Source organism: Agelaius phoeniceus, chromosome 7 (assembly GCF_051311805.1).
Source record: "Agelaius phoeniceus isolate bAgePho1 chromosome 7, bAgePho1.hap1, whole genome shotgun sequence".
Classification (NCBI taxonomy): Eukaryota; Metazoa; Chordata; class Aves; order Passeriformes; family Icteridae; genus Agelaius; species Agelaius phoeniceus.
Window position 1 is genome coordinate 37,133,203 of NC_135271.1, and position 24,507 is coordinate 37,157,709.

Below are 24,507 nucleotides of genomic sequence, written 5' to 3' on the forward strand. Positions count from 1 at the left end.
CCACCAAGGAAGTTAATGGAAATAACTCTTCCTCATCTGTTCTGATGCAAAGACTATCAGGAGTCTGGTGAGAAACTTAGGGAAAGGTTCAGAACAAAGAAAAGAAAGCACTGCTTTATTAAATAAATAAAATTCTGTAGCTTATTGCTTCAGCATGTCTGAGACACAAAAAAGAATGATGTTAATTCAAAACATAACCTATTATTAATGAATTAAAAATTAATGGAGGAAAAAACAATCTGAAAATAAAACCTTACTCTGATATGAGACATCTCTATATCATAAATATTCAGAGTATATTTTAGAGAAATTGCACTTGTTTTTGTAGCCTTTCCTTATAGACCTGCTATCAGTAAAGATTTGGAGATGAGGTACCAGGTTATGTGGACCTTTTTTTGTGTCCCACTACAGCTGTCTTACAGGGCTACACCCATTCCCTACATTACCAGTCAGCCTATAACTGCTTCTGAAGTTTACTCAGATGTCACTAGGAGGAAGGTGGGAGCGATTTGCTGACCTGAGTAATTAGAGACAAAATAAGCTCAAAGAAAAGCTCACCACACAGGGAAGCAGACTCAGTATTCACTGGTGGGAAGCAACCACTCTGGTAGCAAAGAAACAAGGGGTGGACAAAATCAAGATATTGTTGCAGGTAACAACAGGAGAGCAGGGTTGGAGAGGCACTGCCCAGCACACACCAGAGTGTGTGGGCTGTTCATTCCTCAAGGGGAATGGTGCAATGCTGAGGTCTGACTGAAAAGTCCACTCCACACTGGATGAGGTGAGCACAGAGAGAAGAGAAGGGTGGAAGAAATTGCTCTCCCTCTAAGTATCCTGGTCTGCCAGAAAATCAGCCTTACACAGAAAAGCCATTGAGAATTATATAGAATTATGGACTTGCTCTTTTAATTCAGTGCTCTGTTCTCCAAGAGCTATTTTTAGGTGCTCTTCACTAAACATAACTGTATTTTCACACTACAGTTTTTCTTCCTTCAATCTTTTCTCCATACTTCATCTTTGGCTACAAATACATTCTGAAACCCAAATGAAAACCATGCTGTTTTGCACCCCTCTAGTCAAATCAAAGGATGACTGAAAAACTTCCTTATAAAATCTTTTTCCCAGCTGTGACTATTTGCTAAATAAGAGAGGATTTGCTCCCTAGTGGAAGCAAGCGCAGAAAGTTAACTACACCCAGTTGCTGTGCTAGATTGCAAACCCTGGGTGACTCCTAGGATTCGTGACTCTTGGATAATAGCAGCATTTTGGGGAATGAAGTCCAGGTGTGCAGCAATTGAGTCAGTGTTAAGAAGCAAGGTGTGCTGGGAGCTCTGAGTCATTGATAAAATGCTTCTGGTCATTGAAGCCTAAAATAGCTTTGGTGGAATATGAGTTTAGGCGAAATGAGTTTGAGGCACTTAATGGCAAAGTGCTATTGTCAGTCTTAGCAGCAATGCATAAATAAATTTTTGGGTATTCACCCTACTTGTCAGTAAATCCAGGCTGAGATACCTCAGGTGCAGAGGTTAGCTCTTGAATGCACCTCTGTTCAATTTTCTCTTAGGTCTAGAGGATCCAGCTGTGTATCTCTATTGCTTACTCTGAAGCAGCTACTGATAGGAAGGCTGCTTCTGAAGATAGGGTTCAACTCTGACTTAAAAACCCTAATCAAGTCAGGGGTCTTCAGAGAGCTTCTGTTCTCAGTTATCTCTGTGGAAATTGAGCAGCTTTATCAAAACCAGCTGATAGTTTAAGAGCAGAATGGTGGGCAGCAACTGCTCTATGTAACTTTGTCTTCTAAATAACCTTCCTTGTACTGCTACTAAATCACTGTATTCCAGTTCAAAGAGTACCTGAAATCACTGCTCTGCAGAACCAAAGGAGCAGCAAAATTCAAAGTATTCTTCTGGATTGTGTTTTACTCATCCTGCGCTTAATTAAAAAGAAGAAGAAAAAAATAACCTAATCATTCAAAAATAAACAAAACTAATTTTTTGAATATCAGACTTTCACTTCCGGTTCACAGATTGATGTGGGAGAAGAATGTTGATTTTCCTTTCATTTTATGATTTAAATTTTAGGGTGTTATCTTTGCAAAGTGCTTGGGCTATGTATGATGGTAGAACAAATTTTATTTTCCATTTCTAATTTTATCTGTGACTAACTCAACATTTTACCATACTTTTCTATGTGTGGTAATTCCTGGCTGCCATATGAACAGGATTAACTGTTTGAAGCATGATAAATCCATCAGTCAACTCCCAGATCACTGGGAATTCTGAGTCAGAAACTATATTGTATGTGGCCTTTTAACAGTAATAGGAAACTTAAATATAGTTGGCTTTTTGAAATGTATTTTTTTCTAAATCAATGACTTTCTAGGAATTTTGATCAAAAGTAATTGCACTTATAAATCCAAATTTTTTTTCATCTGTTTCAAATTCTTGCCACTAACTTATGCTGTTACTCTTCACAGAAAACATGACCAATTGCCTTCTTAAGAGAAACTCTTCAGCTTAAACCTAATGCAAGATTTTGTGCAAGAGGTGAAAAATCAATTAAATTTTTTTTTTTTGGTCCTCCTAAGACATTAAACTCTTGTGATGTAAAACTTACAGAATTTTTCCCTTGATCTGAATATTCCTGTGAGGTAACTAACTTTGCACAGGCCCATAACAGTAAAACATTGTCAGTAAGTCTTCCTTTTCAAATGAGCAGAAAAACTTGTTTAAAGCACCTTCCATCTCTGAATGCATTTTCCCCCTCATAAACCTTGAAGTGCTACAGCAAAGCTGGCTCTGTCTGCATGCAGCAGCCTGCCTGTCACTTATGGAAAACTCAAATTTCATGTATCAAGAGCTTGTGTGAAAATTGCTTTGAGTGTTAATTGCCCAAATGATTCAGCTTTATAAGAGCCTCTCTTATGTACTGAAGTATGTCTCATAGCACGCTGAGTGCCAAGCTCCAATAGAGAGCCAGCTGTGCTTTGCTCCCAGATGTTTGAAGAAGATAATTCTTGCCCATCATTTCAGTCCTCCATCACAAAATCATGAAAATTTTGTTTAATGAAGTCATTAATGCACAATAGCATATTTCTTCCTTTTTTTTTTTTCATGATGGTTTCCCTAGAATGCATGCAAGTTTGTCTTGGCTTATAATTACAGTGGCACATTGTCAGATTAACTGTAGTGAGGAGATAAAACAAAAGCCATCAGTTCTGCAAAATTAAGACTCTGCCAACATAATTTAGAAAGGATCAGAACCCTCTGCTTTCAAAGATGCTGTTTTTTTGCTGTGTTTAAGGTCATTTTCATTCTCCAGTTTACCTATTGCAACATTAATTTTTCCTGGAAGCCTAACAAAATGTACACTTTAGCCCTAAGTGCTGGATTCAAGCCTTTTCATAACTTCTCTTCATGCAGATCTACTTTTTCAATGTGTTCATTGGTCCTTGACAAATTTACATGAAGGTTTTTTTTTTTGTTTTCTTGGTTTTGGTTCTGTTTGTGGTATGTTTTTTTGAGTCCAAGTAGCTGAAGTGAATGGTATTGAAGTGAAAGGACTTGTGTTAATTTATACAAGCTGCTTGTGGGCTGAGTCAAACCTCTGGACACAAATAAGAAAACAAAGCTTTTACAGGGACATCTTGCTTGGACTTTGCTTGTCAGTGTGCAGGTGCAGAGAATTTCATGGAGAGGTTTTCTGTGCTCTATGGTGATAAAATATTTGTGAGAACCACAGCTTGATCTTCACAGCAAGTGACTGCCATCAATTCCTGCTGCTTTCTGACTCAGCTGTCAGAAAAGATTTCTCTTAGATTTTGTTGTAGCTGAGTTTGAACAACCACAGATAAAGGGGGCTGGGTTAATTCAGCCTGTCTTTGTGGCCATACTGCTCTTGAATACAGGGATATAGCTGTGTTTACACAGTGAGGTGCTAGGCAGCAAGAATTCACTTTTCACCATTCCCAAGATACCAGGGGAGAACTCATTGCTTTCCCAGGTCCATGTGTTGGTGTGCTCACCCACAAACACAGCATTTCAAGGTCAGACATTGCTCTGGTTTTACCACTTCTAATCCAATTGCTCCTACAAGTTATGGACTCTGGCCAGCATCTGTGGCCTCTTTCAGCTATTGCCAAAGCTAATGCAGAGTCCATTTTTCCGTTTCAGTTGCAGGTAATAAGACCCTCTGGAAAGCATTTTGTCATAGCTGATGGCCCTCACAAGTTGGTGGCAGATGTTGGTGTGGAGGTTACTGATATCTGAGACACACGAAACATCAGAGCTCCTTGTGATAGAGATGGGATGAAGCAGCTGCTCTGTTACAGAGCTAATGGCTCTCAAACAATCCAAAATTAGGGCATACACGCCTGGGGCGTGTATTAATTCCCTGATAACAAAAATAAATGGAAAAAATAATGATAAAAATAATTCCCTGATCTTGTTCAGAATGGTGTTACTGGGAACAGTGGAGCAAAGCTTAATTTTCTCTATATGGGCTTAGCATTAGACCTTAAGAATGGACATGTGTAGGTTCTGCATCCCAACAGCTGGAGGAGAAGGCTCTGTGTCTTTGGAGGGATTATCTTATTTTACTCCTATCAGGAATTTTGCCAGGCAGGCTATACTGCTGTTAGGAAAAACCTCAAAAAACAGCAAAGAAACAGGCAAAAAACCCCATAACCTCCCCCTCTTTATTGAAATCCAGAGCAAACCTAGGCACATGCAAAGGCATTCCTCATGGGACTAATGGAGTTTCTCACTCCTGTTTTCCCAATTCATTGTAGACTCTGCTGTCTTTTTGGCTGGGAATTCCAACTTGAGAGAGATACATGCTAAATATACAATTTTAGGAAACTGTATAGAATTTTCTCAGCAGTTTAATTTGCCATAATAATATCAATAAAATGAAAAAGAGCACTTAGAAGGTGCAAACTTTTGCCTGGACTTGCAGCTAGACAGTGAATGATTATATATATTTTCTCATCTCCACCTTAAATACAATTCATAGAGAGAGAAAGGGCAAGACCCTGGAAGACACTGCACAAAAAAAATGTTTATTAGCTAAAATGACACAAACACATTTCATGAATGTTCCTGCAGAGGGAAGATGAAACAAAGTATTAGTTTCTTTGTGCAGTCTAAACAAATTTTACTGTACAATATAGAACTGCTGCAAAAGAAATTGTTTTAGTGAATAATGACCTCTTATTCATCTGGTTGATTAAAAATACTTTTTCTTCAGACTGATTATTTATTTACTCTTTATTTAAGAGAAAAGACAATTATGAGGAGTTCTGAGATTTATTTTTTTTCAGAAACAATTGAACTTTGGCCAAGAATTTAGTTTATAGAAATATATTCTTTGATCCATGTCAGAAAAATATTCTGGTACTGTTTTCTTTTAAATCTTCAATGCCCCTATGCTTTGGGGAGGCAGGTTGATCTTTGGGAATATGACCTTCACTCACAACTATTCCATTATGTTCCTTACCAAAAAGCCTGACCGACTGGAGTTTAACAAAACATTTTTTTCAAGTTTTAAGTTTTTTTGTATGGGAAAAAACCCTGCCACAACAAATACAACAGCAGTCTCTTCTCTCCCCTGAAGACTGTGTCCATGAAAAGGTCAGCCAGAGTCTAATAAGAAAATTCCTAATCCTACAGCAGGAGAGGATGAAAACAGGACTTGAGGGCTGGAACAAAATGAAAAAATGAGGACAGGTTTTCAAAGCTCATGTGACTTATACCTGTGAGTAAGGCTAGGAGTGAGCTGACTTGGTGGGTCTGATAAGGTTTGAAGTAATCTGATCCTGAACTATTTGCTCTTATCCTTGTGCCTGTAATCCATTTTTCATTGCAGTCAGTGAAGCTGCAGAGATGAGAGATCTGGTTAAAGTTAAGCACAGCTGCCAGATGTTTCTTTGCAGGGAAGAAGGTGAGAGAGGTATTGAATGAAAAGAAAAAGAGAAATAATTCTGTGGGGGCTTTTGGCAAGTGCTCAGCATCTTGCTGTTCAGGGGAATGCACTTGCTCCTGACTCTGTGCTCTGCCTTCCATTTTTCATTTTGCTTTCTTGCATCCTGGTGTCAGAAGCATCACTCATGTCATGCATGAAGAAAGACTGAGAGAGTCCTGAGCTCCCTTCACGGAACAAGGGTCTTTATCTCTTTACCAGAAAACTGAGAGATGTAATAATCTCTGATTCTTCAACTTTTGTTCTGCTGGGTAAGTTGTGCTGCTGCTGAACAGAAGGGAATAGAGGTATTTCTGCTCTATGGAAGAAATTCTGAGCACAAGGCTCCATTTATGCAGAACATTACAGAAATATGAGAAAAGGTATGGAGAGCCCTGAGGGTCTCACATGCATTTGTGAAACAAAAAACCGATGAATGGAGAAGAAGGCAAAAAATTGACAGTAAAGAATGGCAGAAAGTGTAATTTAATTGAAATACAATATAAAATCTTATTTATGTTAAATATGAATAACAGGGGGCTTTATTAAAATGCTATTGATCACTCCATTAGGTGGTAGAATGAATAAAGGTGATTGTTTCCAGTAACTAAGAATGTGATGCTGAGTTGCATTTCATCAACATACTCATATGTCACACGGAGAAATCCTTCGCAGTGAATTTGGTAGCAATCCCTCAGGGAGATTAAATACTTTCTTTACAAGGTACTGGTAAGTGAGTGACCATTCAGGTGTTCCTGGTCATTAAGCAAACATCAGAAATTAAGAAACATCTCTGTGTATAGTTCTAGCAAGATTAGTAGCTAAGGTGTGAAACCTTTCTTTTGAAGCTGAAATAGAAATGTTAATCAAAATATTTGCTGAGAAACAGATTTATTACTTCAAGGTCTTTCTTGGCGTAGTCAAAATATTTTGTGCTGAAGCTTTAGGTTGATAGAATAGGTATGAAGCAAATCATATGCATGTGTAAGGTCATGCTATATGATGGTACTTCATTCTGAAAGCTCTTATTTTCATGTACTGCCCTTTATTTGCTAATCTTTTCTTTATTCACCTCTTTGTTTCTGCTGTAAACTTGTCAACTACTGGCCATCCATAAAGGATTCATTTGGTGTGAACACACTTTGACAATTCCTTGGCAGTTTAGCCTGTGGCCAGTCTCCATGGAATTGCCATGCAGGGTCACTGGTAACTGTAAAAGACACCATAGATTTGGGCTGCCAAGTTGGAAGCACCTCCAGTAACACTGGATCCTGTTGTCTGATGTGGTACCAGGGTCCAGTTTCCACAGTGTGCTGGCTAATAATGAAGGATCTGGTTTGTAGTCTTCAGGAGCATTTCTTCTCTGCTTATCTTTGCTTCAGCATTAGAACATTGCTGATGAACCATTTGGCTGGTGCTGGCCTCCAGTCTACACATCAAATACCATGGCACATTAAAGACTCATTGGAACAGTTTCTCCACAGATGGAGGTGATCCACTGTTCTTCTGGACCCTCCAGGTTTGACCACTTTGAGGTACCATCTTGACCCAATAACAAATTACCTGAAGAGTTTTTCTCACTGACAGGAGTGATCTTTGAAAAAGGGCTTGGCAGGGGCAAGATTGCTAATGGTTGGACTTGATGATCCAGCAGGGTTTCTTCAGCTTTAACAATTCTATGATTCTGTTACAATACTTGTTATACCAGGCATATCCTCTCAATACTCTTTAACTGGGGATGTATAAAGATAGAAGATAATTTGAATGGAAAGCATGAAGAACAAAGCAGAAGTATTCACATTTGGTACCAGCTGGGTGGAAGGCAGGTCAGCCAACAGCAAATAGCCATTAGATGTTTATAATCTGTCCAGAATTTTTAAGAATACCATGCTTTAGATCACAGAGCAGTGCACAGGTCCAAACCGACATCCACAGGGTATTGTTTCTTCAGAGAGAACAATTGTTTGATTTCTCATTTGAAGGTTGACTCCTTCTTAGATCTATCAAAAGCTTCTCTGGCTTTTAAGGCAAACACCAGCAGTATATCTTTTACGGTTTGTATGCTCTATTAAGGAAAATTCTAGCTGACTATTCCTTTTTGATCTCCATTCACATGAAAGTAACATAATTGGCAATTCTAAAAGTTTATGATGTTTTGAAAAGGAAGACAAATACGACAAGAGCCTTTTAAATGCTGAAAATTAGAACTTTAATTATAAAGTTATTAATTTCTTCATTTTCTTTCCATTCAAAATATAGTAGATTTACACCATCAGTGTATTAATAGCTTTGGTAAATACAAACATTATAGTCAGCTTTAACATAAAATCAGCAGTAAGCTTTGGATGCTCTTTTTTCCCGTTCTTTTCATAGCAATGCTGCAATCCAAACAGACTTTAGTACAACATATCAGATATTTTCCATCATACATACAGTTTGAAACAACAGAAAAGGCTTAAAGAAGTTATGCTGAAAGATCAGCACTTATAAAGATTGCATTTTGATTTAATGTGTTTCTTTCCGACCTGTGTGGAAATACAATTTTTTGCACGGAGGATAAATATGATCAATAAAATGCTTGTCCCACTGAATGCAGTGGGATTCTGTCCCAACCACACAGGGAATGCGCACATAGAATAGATTCCCTATTTAAATTCACTTACAATACTACTGTCTTTAATTAGAGAAGGCTCTCTATTACAACAAATATCTAACTTCTTTGTAATATGGTTGGAATTTTTGCTCACCATCTATGTTTTATTTTGGTATTGTTGCCTTCCTTTATTTACCCAAATTTCCAGACATTAGATGTGGGTCCATTGCTTGTTCAAGTATTTAGTATTCTGTCCTGAGCTGCTGCTGTGAGGCTTCTGCACTTTCTAAACATACAAAGCTTTCTTATGTGAAGAATGAGAGATTTTAGAAAATGCAATAAACATCTTTTAATACATTTAATGGGAGTGTCCTGTTAGTGTGTATGTACCATCATTTTTTGATTGGACTTGCACACACAAGTATCCAAACATCTCATTTAATTCAAAGAAAACATCTCATAAAATTCAAAGAAATTTGTTGTCAGCAGTTACAGTGAGCAAATACACTGATTTATCCAAACAGCAATATCTATTTTGTTTGAAGAAAAACTTCTCTCCATCCCTATTGGCATCAGATTACCTTCTCTTGCTCTGCACCTTTTTACTGATTTTCTCAGCATCTTGTCTCAGTGTTTCCTCTGTTCTGTAAGGAATTTGTGCAGGCTTTAACTAGTGCAGTCCTTTTCTGGTTATCCTGGGACTATAAATGTTTCAGCACTTTGTCTACATTCCTTGTTGAAAGAAAATAGTCCTTTTTATTTCCATGTACTGGTGTTTCCCTGTGATCCCTAGATTTCATTTAAGAGAAAACTTGATGTTCTGAGAAATCCCATAGTCCTATTTTTAATAGTATCCTAAAGTGATTTGGTCTTGGTATTCTAAAAAGAAAAAAATTACACATCTGTATATCTCTGTATGTCTTGTTTCCTTGACAAGTGGCTGACTAAATTCTCCTCAGGTATTAATGTGCAGTGGCATATTGGAACTGGGGAAAACCTGGAAAAATAGAGGCCAAGCCCCAGAAAAATGCACACCAGGTCCCTGGTCTGGTTGGCCAGACACACAATTGGGACTGACTTCTTTTGGACAGAATTACTCTGCTGAACTGTAATGATGCTTCAGAGGCTGAGATGGGCAAACAGTCATTTTTGTACAGGAAGGAACTGTCAGTTATGCTCATAAAGTTATTGAAGAAATTGAGCTCGAGATGTTAAGACGGAATGCCAGAATACTGAATCTGTGAAAACTTTTTTCAAAGACTGACAAAAAGAAATGGTTTAAAGGAGATTAATTTCCCTTTGCAAGGGATTATTTTTATCAGTGAAAGAATTTGAAAGCTTCATGAACCTGCTCTTAAAGCTCACTAATGTCACCAGAAATACTATGTTTAATGTTTGTAATTTCCATATATCTTAAAAAAAATATCATGTGTTCCTACAGGATTATATTTATTTTCTGCCTGCCAACTTCAGCAAATATTGGTCATTTTGGTGCACTGCTTTCCCATACATCATTGAAAAAATGACTTATACTTGTAAATGTGGACCTGTGACTTCCTATGCAAAGTGGGATTCAACAAGTTTTCACAGGGCATTAAGGCATGAGGACAAAATCTAGTGGCTTGAGGGATCACCATAATGATGCCTTGTTTAGGGAGAAACATTGAAGATGTTATAGCAGATTTATAGCACTGTATTTCATGACTACAGAACTTACAATGCTATTTTCAGACCTGTTGTCTGTAAAAATGTGGCATATGTGATCACTCTGTAAATGTGTCTCGGGTCAGATTAGTCACGTTTGCTCAAATTTGATGTAGGCTTGGCAATCCAAACCTAAAATCTTTCTGAAAATTTTTATTTGCTAGCACAGAGGAGCAGAGCAACTTCATAGATAAAAACAGGTAAATAACTCCATAAGTAAATGACTAATCCTTTGCCATAGAGAAGGCAGTAGGGATCCAGATGGGAGCTGAGGGAGTGCAAGCAAGAACAGCAGCCACAGCTGAGAAAATGAGGCACCAAAGAGCTGCAGGACAACAGGCCACAGCATTAGAGGGACCCCACATGTGGGGGAAGAAAAATCTGTTTCATTAATTATTCTATTCAGGAAGCGAACTGTAAAAATCATTTAACCATCAGTGATGAAAAGCTATGGCTGCCAACTGAGATGTGTCAGAGCTGTACACAACGTTTGTTTTAGCACAGCATGCTGCTTGCAGAGGGATGTTTTGCTAATTAGTTGTTAAAGTTATAGGGAGTTTGTAATGCACTCTTTTCACAACTAAATTGAATGACTCAAGACAGTAGAGTTATTGTATGAGTAAAAAACAGCAGGATGAGGCCATTAGAATGTGCCAGTCACCTGATATCATGAGATTTCTTCATTATAAAACCAAGTTTTTCCTGAAGAAAACAAACAGAATATCTCCACAAACCATTTCTTCTCTCTGTTGAGTGAGCTTGAGTAATTTCTAAATACACAAGGCCCTGAAACCCAGAAGGACACAGTGAAGAAATAAAGTCACTGAAACCACAGCTCATGACAGAAATGCTGCTGCCCAACTATTCTTGTTGGGCTTGTTACCAACAGGGAAGCTGTTCCTGAATGCTTGGACTGTTTGTCAGCCTAGATAAATAGGGAAAATGGGATAAAGATTGTTAACTAGGCTACAAAGAAGAGATATAGTCAGAGAGCAGAAGTTGCATTCAGTTGAGATTTAAGGGAAGCTATGACACAAAGTCTGAAGTTGACTGACCTGGTAAGAATTGCCTGAGCTCCTCTGAGCTCATGCTATAACAACAGAAAATCTGGCCTCTACAATTCCAGTGTGGCATTTTGTCTAAATCATAATTTAAAAGCTCACACCCACACCAAAAGAAACACAAAGTCAGGTTCCTGTGTGTCACAGGTACGACACAGGTGTCTAATTAAAATCTGCAAGCTCAACTTGCAAAAGCCAGAATTTCATGACTGAGGAGAGGCAGGAATTTATTCCCTATGTCCATCACACTTTTCTGTAAAGTCAATTTTCTTTAACAGTTATGATAATGTTACATGTTCTGAATGAATGAAAGAGGACAAAAGGCTGGTCATCCTCTATAGGTCCTGCTAGGGCTGGAGGAAAATTCTTTGGTGCTCCCACACTTTTTGTGGGAGATACAGCAGAGCTCAAGTCACTCCAGTTATCTTTTTCCCGAAGGAAATATTTACATTTTTATTGAACTGGAGGATCAAGGGTCTTCAGTTTTATAAACTCAGTCTTACAGTTAAGATCAGTGATTTTTTTCTAACACTTGTCCTAGAGAAATAAAATAGTTCCTATTTCAGAAGTAAAATTATTTAAAAATTATTAATATGTTAAAATGATTAAAATATTAATGGGTCTAAGAAGGAGACAGGTGCATAATATCAAAAATTTCAGATCTGTGTTTTGTGCATTTTCTACTGCACTAGCCATGGAATAAAATGTGGTTCTGCAATGGTATGTTACAGAAAGTATCTTAAGCATTTAATAAATTTGGCACGAGTTTCACATTCTTTGGTTAAAATGCTAACACATGTGGATTTAAGATTCAAAATTAAAGGTACTGGGATTCTAAAAACAATTCAGAGTCCATCTTCTTCAAGTACTGACCAAGAACTCAGACTGTGATTGAAAGACAAAAATATCTTGTTTCTTCAGCTGGGTCCTCAGAGTCTTACCTTGCTCAGATCTCTTACAGCATTTTTGAGGCCAATGTCAGTAATGAACACCAGAGTCCAGGAGCTTCCCAAGCTTTGGTGCCAAGAAGCGAGCACAAGTGATCAGCAACAGTGTCTTGAAAGGACAGCTGTAGATGACTTTATATATATGTACACACATATATAGATCAAAGCATAGGAAAAAATTTATCAACTTGAGCAGAGCTCATCAGTATCTTGTTTGTTATCTTGCATTTCTCCACCTCTATTTTCAGTAGTCCAGGGCACCATGACAGCTGTGGATGAGCAGGTGCAGAGAACAATTATCCTATTTCTGGAGGTAATTGTGGGCTTCAATTAGGAAGCCAACTTACTGGGGTAAAGAAACTCATCACTGTTGATTCTCAGGTGAGGAATAAGATCTTTTCATGTGACCCACCAAGAATATTCTATTTATTTATTTATTTATTTATAATAAAGCATTGATGTCAGTGTAATTCTCTGGTCTAGCACACTGCAAAGGATACACAGAAGCCATACAGAGTGAGAAATAAAGCCAGTGGGATGCAGATGAACAAGCTTCTTTATAGTGACAGTCATAAAGTTGCATTTGTGAAAGATGTACTCATATCTGCACCAGAACTGAATTCCTCTCCCTGCAAAAATCTACAATCCTGCTGGTGGGCACTCAGAGAATTTTCTAATGCAAAATAAATAAATAAATATTCAGGCAAAAATATCTTACATGAAAAAAATATAGCTGAGCTCCATTGTTTCAAAAGGCCTGCTCAAACCAGGATGCTTTATCTTTTAATATCTATCTATTTATGCATGTGTGCAGAAAACCTACAAACTAATTGGAATCATATTTGTATATCTACTGACTATTGTATACTATATTGTAAATTCCAACATTTCGCAGTTCTCAAGCTGCCATGCAGAGAAAGTCAGTAATAAATCCTTCACTCTTACCTTTTCCATGTTTTCCAAGAGTTTTATTTCTTTGAAGTGTCTTTGATTTTTATGTATGTATAAAATTCAAATATTAAAAAAAGAAATCCCAGTGTAAATCCCTCCCATAAACCAACATAAACTCCCCTGTGCCAATAAAAATGCACATTTAAGGGGATGGGCGGGGATATCTGGGCTATAGATTTATTTTTTTTCAAGCTAGATCATCTTTATCTAGTTTAATGTTTGTTCTGTTACCATTTAAAATTCAATTTCAGGTAGTTCTTCATCATATCAGAATAGGATGCATCATTAACTCTAAGAGGATGTTTTCATTTGGCATCTGCTATTTTCACCAAATGTCAAGGCTTGACATTTGCTATCTTTATCTGGTTTTGGTGTATCACTCATACTGAGATTTTGTTTCTTCTTATCTGATATTGATTTCAACTGTGACCAGCTGTGTTGCTAATAAAATCAACAGGCAAGTATCTGGCATTTAGTTCTTCACTGCTAGAGGAAAAGAAACAACCCAGTGACAAAAAAAAAGTAGAGAGATACTTTTCAATTAGGATGCTCGCCTGTATCCTCGTATTATCCACCTCTTAGTACTTCTGTTGATGTTACATTTCTGATTGATTCCCTCGGGGAAGTCTCCATGGAAATCCTTGCCTCTCAGATGAAATATTCCTTCTTGCTCTCATCCACTGCTTCCTGGAGAGCGGGGTCGTTTTTCAGAGCGGCGTCGGCGCTCTCGGCGAACTCGGTTCCCTTGGCCTCGTTGGTGTGGTAGGTGCCCTTGTGCCTGTACATGTAGCGCACCATCACCACCAGCAGGCAAATGAGGACGAATACCACGGCAGCAATCACACCTAGGGGAAAGAAACCACTTAAATCTATCACCAGTGGTAAACCATGAGAAGTGTTGCACAGCAAGACATCATGACCTGAGTCGCTGGGTAGGGAAAAGCCCATGTGTCATAAGGGTTTGTATGCTGCAGTGGCCAGAGTCAGAACGTGCTGCAAAAACAAGATGGGATGTAGATACTGTAGGAATACTGGAAAAATTCTCACTAGCTTTCTTTTAAATCAATGGCTTGATTTGATTGAACATATTGGAGCTAAAAGTTCATTTCAGAATGAGGAGAAATAAAAGAACATAAAGGAAAACCAATAGGTTTCTTTCATCCTTCTGGTAAGTAACATAAACCCGGGGTGGGGGGTGCTGCAGACAACCCAACACTGCCTTCTCAAGTGTTCTCAATTTCAGGAAATGTTCAGGGCACTGAGCATTTCATAGGGGACATTCAACAAATAGCAGGAGCTGTGTGACTGGAACTGCTCTGTATTTGCAAGCTGCCACTTCATTCTGTGCTCTAATTAAGAAAGTTTGATTGTAATGAATGTGAAAGTGACACCTGGCAGAAGGAAGAGGTTCTGGGTAGATCTTTCTTGTCTCCTGAACTAATTTCCAGCTATGTGTTGACTGGACAAAAATTTCAATAGATGACCTCAATGTGCATAGGACTAAATGGTGAATGGAAACACTCCTAGTGAAAAAAAGTAAATTCATGATCCTTTTCCATTGTGAAAGGTAGAAGTCCATAAAAGAGACAAGTTCATGACAAGTCCATTCTTAAAAGACCTACAAACTCTATCCCTTTCCTCCCAGATCAAATTATTGACTTAAAAATTCTGACAAAATTAAGTATTTTGAAGTTTATTCAACTTGTGTGACTTTTAGTTTTTTTAACATGATTTTTTGCATGGATCCAGGATGTGCTTATAAACGTTTTTACTGTGATTCTGTATGAGTACATGATACTGAGCTGATTCTATATTCATATGAATCCAGGAATAAGCCAAATATTAAAGAAATACACAATAAAAAGAACTTGAACAGAACATTCCTAGGGCTTCCTCTGCTGTCAGTGTGTGGGGGGTCATTTTTTCTAGAAGTGAATTTTATGTTTTCTCATAAGAATTCTTCCCTGGAAATGCATACTACTTTGCAGAGACAAGGAGGGGAAGGTGGAGAGTACCTCTTTTCTACTTCTTATATTCAAGATAAGTGGCAAGAGTGGGTATCTCCAAAGCTTTAGGTTTATCAGCATCAGTAAACTGAGTGTGGATACCCTACTGGCATAAAACCATAGGAACAGACAGAATATTAGCAGGGTAAATAAAGATTATAACTCTGTCTTTAAAAATATAGTATATATAATGCCTTAACATTATCCCCCAGATTTCATGGTGCTTGGTTCTGCAAGGTAAAGTTACTGCTAGCAGAAATGAAATCGCTTATACAAAGAACTTCAAGTTGAAAATAATATCATGGTTGCACCATAGGCTTCATCAATTTTTAGGACCTCAGTGGTATCCCTTGACACAAGAGGCTCTAACAGGCTTTAGATGTAGCACAATATTAATAAGCCTAGGGGACTAAGTACAAATCAATTTACCTGCTACTTGTTCATAGAAAGCTGAAATTAAAGTTACAGGAGATGGGACCTGAGGGAAATATAGCAGAACCTCACCAATTTGCACTAATGATTGGTATAGCCCCTTGTGAATGACTGAAATTAGTGTGTTAGCATGGAAATGAACAAACACAATAAAAATAAAAAGACAGGTTCACTCCGTGAACGTAACTTTGCTCATTTATTCTGACAACTGTATTTAGTTTAAATGCATGAGAGAGCTTTAATGGAACACCAGGAAATAGAGTGTGGTGAATTCTGCAACAATAAAGGGTCAGCTGGTATAAGCTAACATCCCTCATATCAAAGGTGCTGCACCAGTTCTGTGCTAAAGGACAAGCTTGATCCAGTGAATACGGAGGGAAATCAGAGACTGACTTTTCTGCTGGACTGCTTGGTATTTTGTCCTAAAATGGGGAATGGATGGGGGTGATGCTGCTCAGTATATGGTTTGTGCTCATTATCTCATCTTGTTATCTTGCCAACAGCCCCTCTGGGAGCAGATTTCCCACTGGCCTAATTAACTCTAATTGTGCCGCTCCTGTTGTCTTGTCAGGGAAGTAGGGGTTTTGCAAAATGCAAGAAATCAACAAACCTGCTGTTTTAATTCTTATGGTGCTGCTACTCACCTCCAATAACAGCCACATCTGCTCCAGCTGTGGGGCTCTCCACTTCTCCATCTATAAATAGAATAGAACATAAAAGAATTAATCATAAAAAAGAAATTGGAGGAGCAGTGACTGTACTGGCAGTTTTGTATTATTTTAACCTGTGAAACGTGGAACTTAATATCTCTTGTTAGCAAAAGACATTTATGAAAGTTCACATTAGAGTTAGCCTTACTGTAACAGTTTTCTGCCATCACAGTACTGGAAAAGAAATAGCTAGCACATTCTGCAAACTATCATGGCCCCCAGGGAAACACCTACTGTGTATTATGAGCACTTACCTGTAACATCCTCCAGTGAATGTTTAAATTAAGAGCATTTAGGTACTGTGATTATTCTCAGAAAGGTAGTTTTGGGAAAAAAAGGGTTGATGTCTATTTATTTTCCCATTTATGGCTCTTCAGAGCATGGTCTGGATCTTGATTTGGTGCAAATTAATCTATGTGTATTGATTTCAATTAGTATTTATTTATGTGCAATGTCCTGTTTTTAATGTTTGCATTTGTTTTCTTTTCAGCTCACATTTGAAATCACGGCAAGCCTCTCATGTGTGTGGTATAAAACATAGCCCCAACACAGAGTAAGTCTGAATTCAGTGCTGATAAATCAAATAACATAATTGCATTATAACTTATTAGAAATTTTATTTGAAAATTCCCTTTGGTAAATGCAGTACATAGAAACTTTCTCTGGAAAAGGTGAAAATGTAACTCCAAATCCTTCTCTAAAGTGACACTATAGTTGATACCTGGGTTGCTTTTTGCTGTATCTGTATATATGATTCAAGGACAAAACACTATCAGCAGAACTCTCCTTGCTCATTCCAGTCTCTAACATCAGTTTGCAACAAACTGAGAAGAGCTGAGATTCAAAGCATCCACCTCTTCTCAAACATGGGAGGTGCTTTTTTTTTTAGAAAGTAAGAGCGCTTTTCTCTCCCCCAGAGATCCTTCCCACATTTTCTTCCATCTATATACTGATGGAAAGATTGAGCACATCTTCTGTAATTTAAAAACTCTTATTATGTCTATGTCTATTCAAAATCCACGTGCTCAGAAAAGATTAATTGCCTCAAGGTCAAAATGCTCTGTATTTCTTCACACACCAAATACATGCTGCATGCCAAAAAAGCAGGCTCCTCTGCAGCAATCAAACACTTGAAGGTGTGAATTCCAAAGTGCTTCCCAAGCCACACAGCTTGCTGCCAAACATTAATTCCAGATCAAATTATTATCCCCTTAATTAAAAAAAGGTTTATGAGTAACTCTCTGCTCATACCTGGCATTCTTAGGTGCCTCTCAGATTCAGATAACAAGCAGGTGCCTTATCTCTAGGACTTACCATCACAGTGCTTTTTGATAATGGATTACAGTATCATCACTTTGCAGAAAAGTCTTCATTTCCATCTTTCTAAGTTTGCAACAGAATGCAGGACTCATCTTGAGCTATGGTACAGCTGGCACTAATCTGCCAAACTGGCAGTGCTGTGACCTCCAGCTGACACCCTGATGTGGCTTCTCTTACCACAGCTCCCACTTAAGTGCAAGAACCAGAGCCTGACTACTCCTTTGTGCGTGTCTCCTTTTGGCCAGAGAACAGGCTTGCTGTCCTCCCAGACTGACTTTTGCTGCATCACTTGGAGTGCCAGAACATTGCAGCTACCACCAATGACCAGACAGTCAAGGTCTGCTCCCCAGACCAGTTCTGGAGCAACGTTGATGTAGAGCACAGAGACACCCTTAATCCCTGTTTCACTGTCTCTGAAATTTCCCTTTGCCCAAAAATAGCTATGTGATTCATGGCAGTATTACAGTATTGCTAGGCAGGTGTGAAAGTACTGGCGTTGTTTGAGGTTCAAGCAGTGTCGTCCTTCCTGAAATATGGCTGAGGAGCACGCAAGGCATGTGTGATGGAATGGGACCATCTTCCCTGAGCAGGAGTTAAACAGTGGCTGCTGTCCAGAAGGGAAGCCGTGCTTGCCCAGGAACCTCAGCATGGCCTCTCTACACTCAGTCTGTGTGAGAAATACACTGCATTACTGCACTACTGAGGACTGTCTTCACTTTCTGAGGCAAAAAAGACATCCAGCTTCCTGAAGGAACCTTTAGCTCAGCAATGGCTTTGGCCTTCTTGTACCTTCTTTATTCTGCTCTTCTTCACATGTAGAGTCCTCAGAGGTCTGTGTTTCAATAGCTGCTGTTGCACCTGTTTTGACTGTTTCCCTTTGTTTCAAGGACATCTTTTGTGTTATGTGTTGCTATATTGTCATGGCAAAACTTCCTCTCCCTCTTATATTGGCCCTTGTCCAGCTACAATCTGGTTCTGAAAGTGCTTGAACATTTTTGTTATTTACTGCCACTGGTTACCATGACACACAGAAATCAAAAGAGTGTGGGGAAACATGTTTTTCATAAAATTTCTGGCCATCAGAATGAGTTGACCAAATCAAGAATAGAACACACAAATCAAATTGTCTGTTGCTGGAAAGTATGTTTCTAAAAGCCAGAATGATAAGAAAGAAATGCTTTTGTGTCATGACCTGACATTCATCAAATTCCAGTTTTGCTCATAAACTTACAGATAAGAAATTTTTGCAATAGAATGACAATTGCTACCTGTCTCATTCTCATCAATCACATCCTGCTGAGAAGGCAGCAGCCTCTGAAACTCCCAGAAATATTCCTGACTTAAATACTGCAGGCAGATCTCTGCTTTGTTCTTCACAGGTGGCACACCAGTGCAACTGACTTGTATGTTAACATAGCCAGTGGTGACTTATTCCTGCTAATTTGTCGGTAAATTTGTTAAACTACCTCCTTCAGGTGCAATTTCTAATAAAACTTGATTTTTATGAATTTTAGTAGTTCTCCCCCTCCCCTTTGATTTAATCTATCCCCTTCCATTTTGGCTAAGGAACACTTGTTTGAAGTGGGCAGGTCCAGCAGTGAAAACCTTTGCTTGAGGTTCAGCACTCTCCTATTCTCATGATGCACTTTTCTGACAGTTATAATGATTTCTTTTGTTCTATAAATTGCAAATCTGAACCACTAAAAGCCATAAATCACTTCCTGCCCCAAAATTCTGACACTAGCTTTAAAGCAATTATTTTTTTAACACTTACACTTGCTTTATATCTGAGCTTCATTCAAGTAGACCTTTCCAGTCCTTCTTTACAATGCCTTTACAATGCCAAGGACTAAATGTGCTTTGTGGACAGAAAGTGAAGTTTTGGCATGATTTTGTGACACCAGAGAACAGGTCTTTAAGGAAAACACAAAGTATAATGGCAGTCCTTATCAGTGAGCAAGACTTCTACTTTAGAAGCCTAACCATGTTAAGACATTCCAACTGACAAGCTGTTCAACTTATATGGTGGTGGGAAGGGCATATTCATCCCCCAAGTACTTTCTCCCATTCAGCATAGAAAGCTCAGAGTTTAGATTTTTCTCCTTGCAGGAAACAATACTTTTAAGTGATTCTGTGGCTACTATCAGTGACACATGGAATAAACTTGTAGAAAGCTTCAAGCTTTCTAATTTTCAGGCATCATTTTTGCCTGCTAAATTTCCAGAAAAAAAATCCAGTATTTTTACTCTTAGTGGTTCTGCATTCAGGACCTTAGTTAACAATTTAAGCACCTACATGTTTGATTGCTATGGATTTACACATGGGAAAAGCATGAAAGGAAAACCATACCTGCAAGGGGATCCCCATTTGGCACATTTGACAGGAGTGCATGGGAATGACCCTACAGGATAGATCTAATCTACTGGTGTGAACTGCCAAATCACTACTGTGCAATCCACAAGGACAATTTGATGGTGTAACTGTGGACCTTACCCCAGCCTTCTCAAGGCCTCTCCAATTTCCTAAAATAAAGTTCCAGACTGAAGCTGGCAGTGTTGAGTAGAGAATGAAAAGCCCAAGATTACAACTCCCATTGTCATGGTTCCCATGCAGCTGTGGGTGATCCTGCATTTGGGAGTTTGTCAGGCTAAGTGAATATACAGATACCTGTGTGTGATAAGCAGCTCTGACAACACAGGTTTCAAAGCCACTTGACAGCAGTCAGGCAGCACTGCTCCTGCTCCTGTCTTTCAGGATCTTCCTACCCACATGCTTGTGCTTTTGATTCTTAACAACCCCAGCATCTCTTATCACCATGCTCCATTGCTGACTGCTAGGTTACAATCTCAGACAAAGCCTTGGCTGCTAAATTACACTCAAGTAGGTCTTTAAGTGCTTTCTTGTGCAACCCGTTCTCTCTCGATGTTCCTGTTCATTGCATGAGAAGTGGTTGAAATTCATTCAATCCATGTGAATGATGGGTTGAAATCCTTCAGGCAGTCATTTCCTTCTCAGGGCTTTCCTAGGCATGCAGATTAGGAAACACACAGGAAGATTTCAACTTGAATCAGCTCACCTAATCACTTTATGAAAATCTGCTGCTAATGGGACTTCCCAGGTGAGGAACAACCCACCCTTACCTCAGTGTATCCAGGGATACCACCCCAAATACTGGCTGAGTTGTTGCAGGCAGTGGTGTGTAAGCAGTCTCTATCTGTAGGCTGAAATGTGTCTTTAGAATTTGGCTATTAAGTGTTTAATTGTTTTGTCTTAAACAATCCTACTATCTATCCATGCATGTCCAGTAAACAAGGGAGATGTTCAAATTGAATGATAGTTCATGAATCCAGTTTATGGTTCAGGCCAGATAGAGATGGAATTCAGAGGAGGGTTTTACCTCAGTATTGATTGTTCTTTGCTTCTTCCATACATTTGAAAAATAACTTTGGTTACAATAACAAGACAAATGAAATGCAGTTTACTCAGTAATACAGAGTCTAGTAAATTTTTCTCTATTTTTTGGCTTGTATCAATTGATCTAGCACAACATACCATACTAATCCTGCCTTATTTTTAAAAAGCTTAATTTTAAAAGAGGACTGCCTTTTTATGTAAAGAATTTAGGTGAGGTTCTAATTGTCTCCACTCAAGATGATACTAAGGTATTTGACTGGGTTCAGTAAAACATTACAAACTTCTGAAAGCACTGAGGAGTATATGGAGTCCACCAGGCAGCTTTTGCAGTTGTTAAAAACCTTTTCTGTAACTACTGCAATTTAATTTTTTAAAATATTCTTTATATAAAAATGTATTTATCATAACTGTTCTTTTCCAAGGGGCTCTTTTTGTTCTTTGTATGCTCTTCTGCAGTCATGGTTCCTCTTGACTGGAAAAGCAAGTCCTAATGTGTCTCTGTTTTCTCCACTGACGCAGGACTTTTCTTATCACACACTTAGTATAGAAAAACTAATGAAGTCTTAACACCTCCATTGTTTATGCAACTATGGTATGTCCTCCTTGCCCTTTGGTTTATATTTGTGCCTTCCCAACACACTGCATTCATGAGAAAATCATTAATCTATTAACCTCAGCACACCAATTTAATTTACAAGCTATAGTTAGAACTGGTTCACTGCAGCTGCGTCTGTAAAAATGAGTCGAACCAACTTCTGAAAACTTCATGTTAGAAATATGTTAATTGCTCAAGCTGCTCTCTGGCCCGTTACAATATCAGATGCATCACACTGAGGCCATTCTGAGTGAAAAAAAAGTCATTACCTATTTTAATATTTGCCAGTAAGTGTGCTGTGCCCTGCTAGAGCTGGCATCTCTTGTCCCTAAGGGTCATCAGCCTGAACCCATCAGTTTGACATATTCAGCTGAAAAAGTCATCACCATCTCCCATTAGACTATGAAACACATTAAGGCTGCTCTTTCAAAATTAAGGAACAGTTTCTCATCTGTCAATCTGGAAAAGAGACAGAATAATTTGGCTGCCACTTGTATACCAAATTATTATAAGGAAAATAATGGTGTCATGTAACAACAACAATCCCATGATCTTTTGGACAAGTAAATGGGTTGTGTTGAAAATGAAAGTTACATCATGCAGATTAAAAATACCTATGAAATTAAGGGTTATTTTTGTACTGGGTCCAATTCTCTTGTTACTCCAGCTAAAAAGCACTTTGTCATTAATTCTAAGCAGACTAAGTACAGTTTCATTCAAATAAAGGTCTGTTCAAGATTTTTGACACTTTATAACATAGAAAGGATAAAAAGCATGGATCAAATTAGTTTAATTAGATTGTCACATAATTTTAATCTCATTTGATTTTAGTATACAGTGTTAGCAAAATAGTTTTTCACCATTCTAGAATGTTATGGAGTAAATAAGAGAAAATCTGTTTTACAAAGTTTGTGGAAATAATGGTTTAATTTACACACAGTTTCTCCTTAGGTGAAGCTGAATTGCCATTGGGTCTTGGGAAAAGCAGAGATGGAGAGATACACTAAAAGTCATCTTGTCAAAAAATAATCATATGATATCCCTAAATGATAAGAGGGAAAAGGAGAAAATATTAATGAAATGGGAACCTATTTTAGGTTAAAAATAATAAGGATATTTTAAAAGGAAGATATTCTTTATTTTTAAATTAAAAAAAAAAAACAAACACGTATCAAATTTAAAAAGAGGAAAAAATTGTTTTAAAGGAGTATATAAACTAAAAAAGTATACAGATTTTTTTAAACTAAATTTTTCATTTATCCCCCAAAAGAACTGAAAAAGAACTGACAGTGCCCTCAAATTCCCCTTTCAGTTTGAACAGTTTGAACCATGTACTGGATTCTTATTTTTTTTTTTTTTTAGTTTGAAGTTACTGGAGACTTTAACTTCATTGCTCAGGGTTGTTGAACCCTGAGAATTGCCACCAATTCTGATGGCAATTAAGTCCATCTGGCAAGTGTATTTAAATGGTCAACACCCCCTTAGAAGTACTATAACGTTGCAGTGACCAGTGTTTGCTGTGCTTCTAAGGGAAAGCTGCTCAATGTCTGAAGACCAAATGTTGCCTTCTTATCATACAAAGCTGCATGAAGTGTGAGAACCTGGAAGGAAGTCCAATCTGTTGAAAAAATGCTGCATGTGGCTATCTGGAAGTTGTGTCCTGTTTTGTCTGTTTCATATGTACAGTTACATCACTGCAAAATTTCCTTACTCTTCCATGGAAATAAGTTGATGTAACCAGGCCATCATTTACATTTTTCCTCTATAGCTGTCACAGCCAGCTCATATACAACATCTTCCTGGAGAAGATAAATTGACCTGGAATTGTTTCATTGAGAAAGGAGTGACAAATGGAGTATGAATCAATCTCTCACATACAGTCCATGATCAGGACATTTTCCTGCCTTTGCCTCTCCTCCTCCGACCTTTTCCCTCTTCATCAGAGCAGAGTACTCCTTTTGAAGGCTTTATAATTGAGAAGGTTTTGAAAGAAACACTAAATATCCAGTGAATCTGATGATTCTTGCTAATTTCTGCCTGACTTTCCTCCAAAGTCAACAATTTTAAGTTCTATTCATTTTTGTTGAACCAAAATGGGAACAAACCAGCCATTTGCTCCTTCACTGAGGTCAAAGCTGAAAAGACAGGAGTTGCTGGCTTAACTGATTAATCATTGCAAACTTGGAGATGACCATAGGTAATCCAAGCAGCTGACCACAGACATAGTGAAAGCCCATCTCATGACCTGCAGCTGATATTTATCTTCTAATTCTCAAGAAACAGTTAATGAAAACACCATACCCCGCTGATCTTAACTTTTCATGTTAAAAACATAAGCATAAAAATTTGAGTCAGAAGTTTTTAATGAACAGTCAGAGGCAAGGGATCTTGGATAGGTGATTATTCCTTCCCAGTCCCTTGTGTAAGTGGTTACATGAAACAGTAAAACAACTTAACTGCTAAACTGCTTGTAATTATTTACCAAGACAAGCTTTTAATTTGTACCTCACAGGTCTAGCAGCCTCAGACCAGACTTTCAAGCCTTTTGATTGTTTCTTAAGAGGATAAGGTGATCTCTGTTTCTTAATGTTGTTGTGCTTGATTTTATGACCGAAATAACTTCTAAAGATTAGGTTTTGGTTTACATTTGAAACATACCCTCTTTTATGGACATGGCACTAAGCATTTATGGATTTGGCACGAAGACAAACATTAGTTAAAATTAGTCCCCTTAACTAAGACAGTCAGAACTACTTGCTAGAATTTGAAACATTTTCATCAAACACATTCAATAGCATTTTTGCACTGATTTTCTC

At 38.0% G+C, this 24,507-nt stretch overlaps 1 protein-coding gene across 1 annotated transcript in view; it reads right to left on the reverse strand.

Annotated features, from left to right (window-relative positions):
• Window positions 1-8,152: 8,152 nt before the first annotated feature.
• The window catches only part of GYPC (glycophorin C (Gerbich blood group)), a 33,427-nt gene continuing 17,072 nt past the window's right edge, over window positions 8,153-24,507 (reverse strand). The window contains exons 2-3 of the mRNA XM_077181610.1: window positions 16,297-16,347; window positions 8,153-14,059 (exon numbers count right to left, since the gene is read on the reverse strand). Of these exons, the coding sequence (XP_077037725.1) occupies window positions 13,863-14,059; window positions 16,297-16,347 (248 nt within the window). The 3' untranslated portion in view covers window positions 8,153-13,862. The remainder of the gene's footprint in view (window positions 14,060-16,296; window positions 16,348-24,507) is intronic.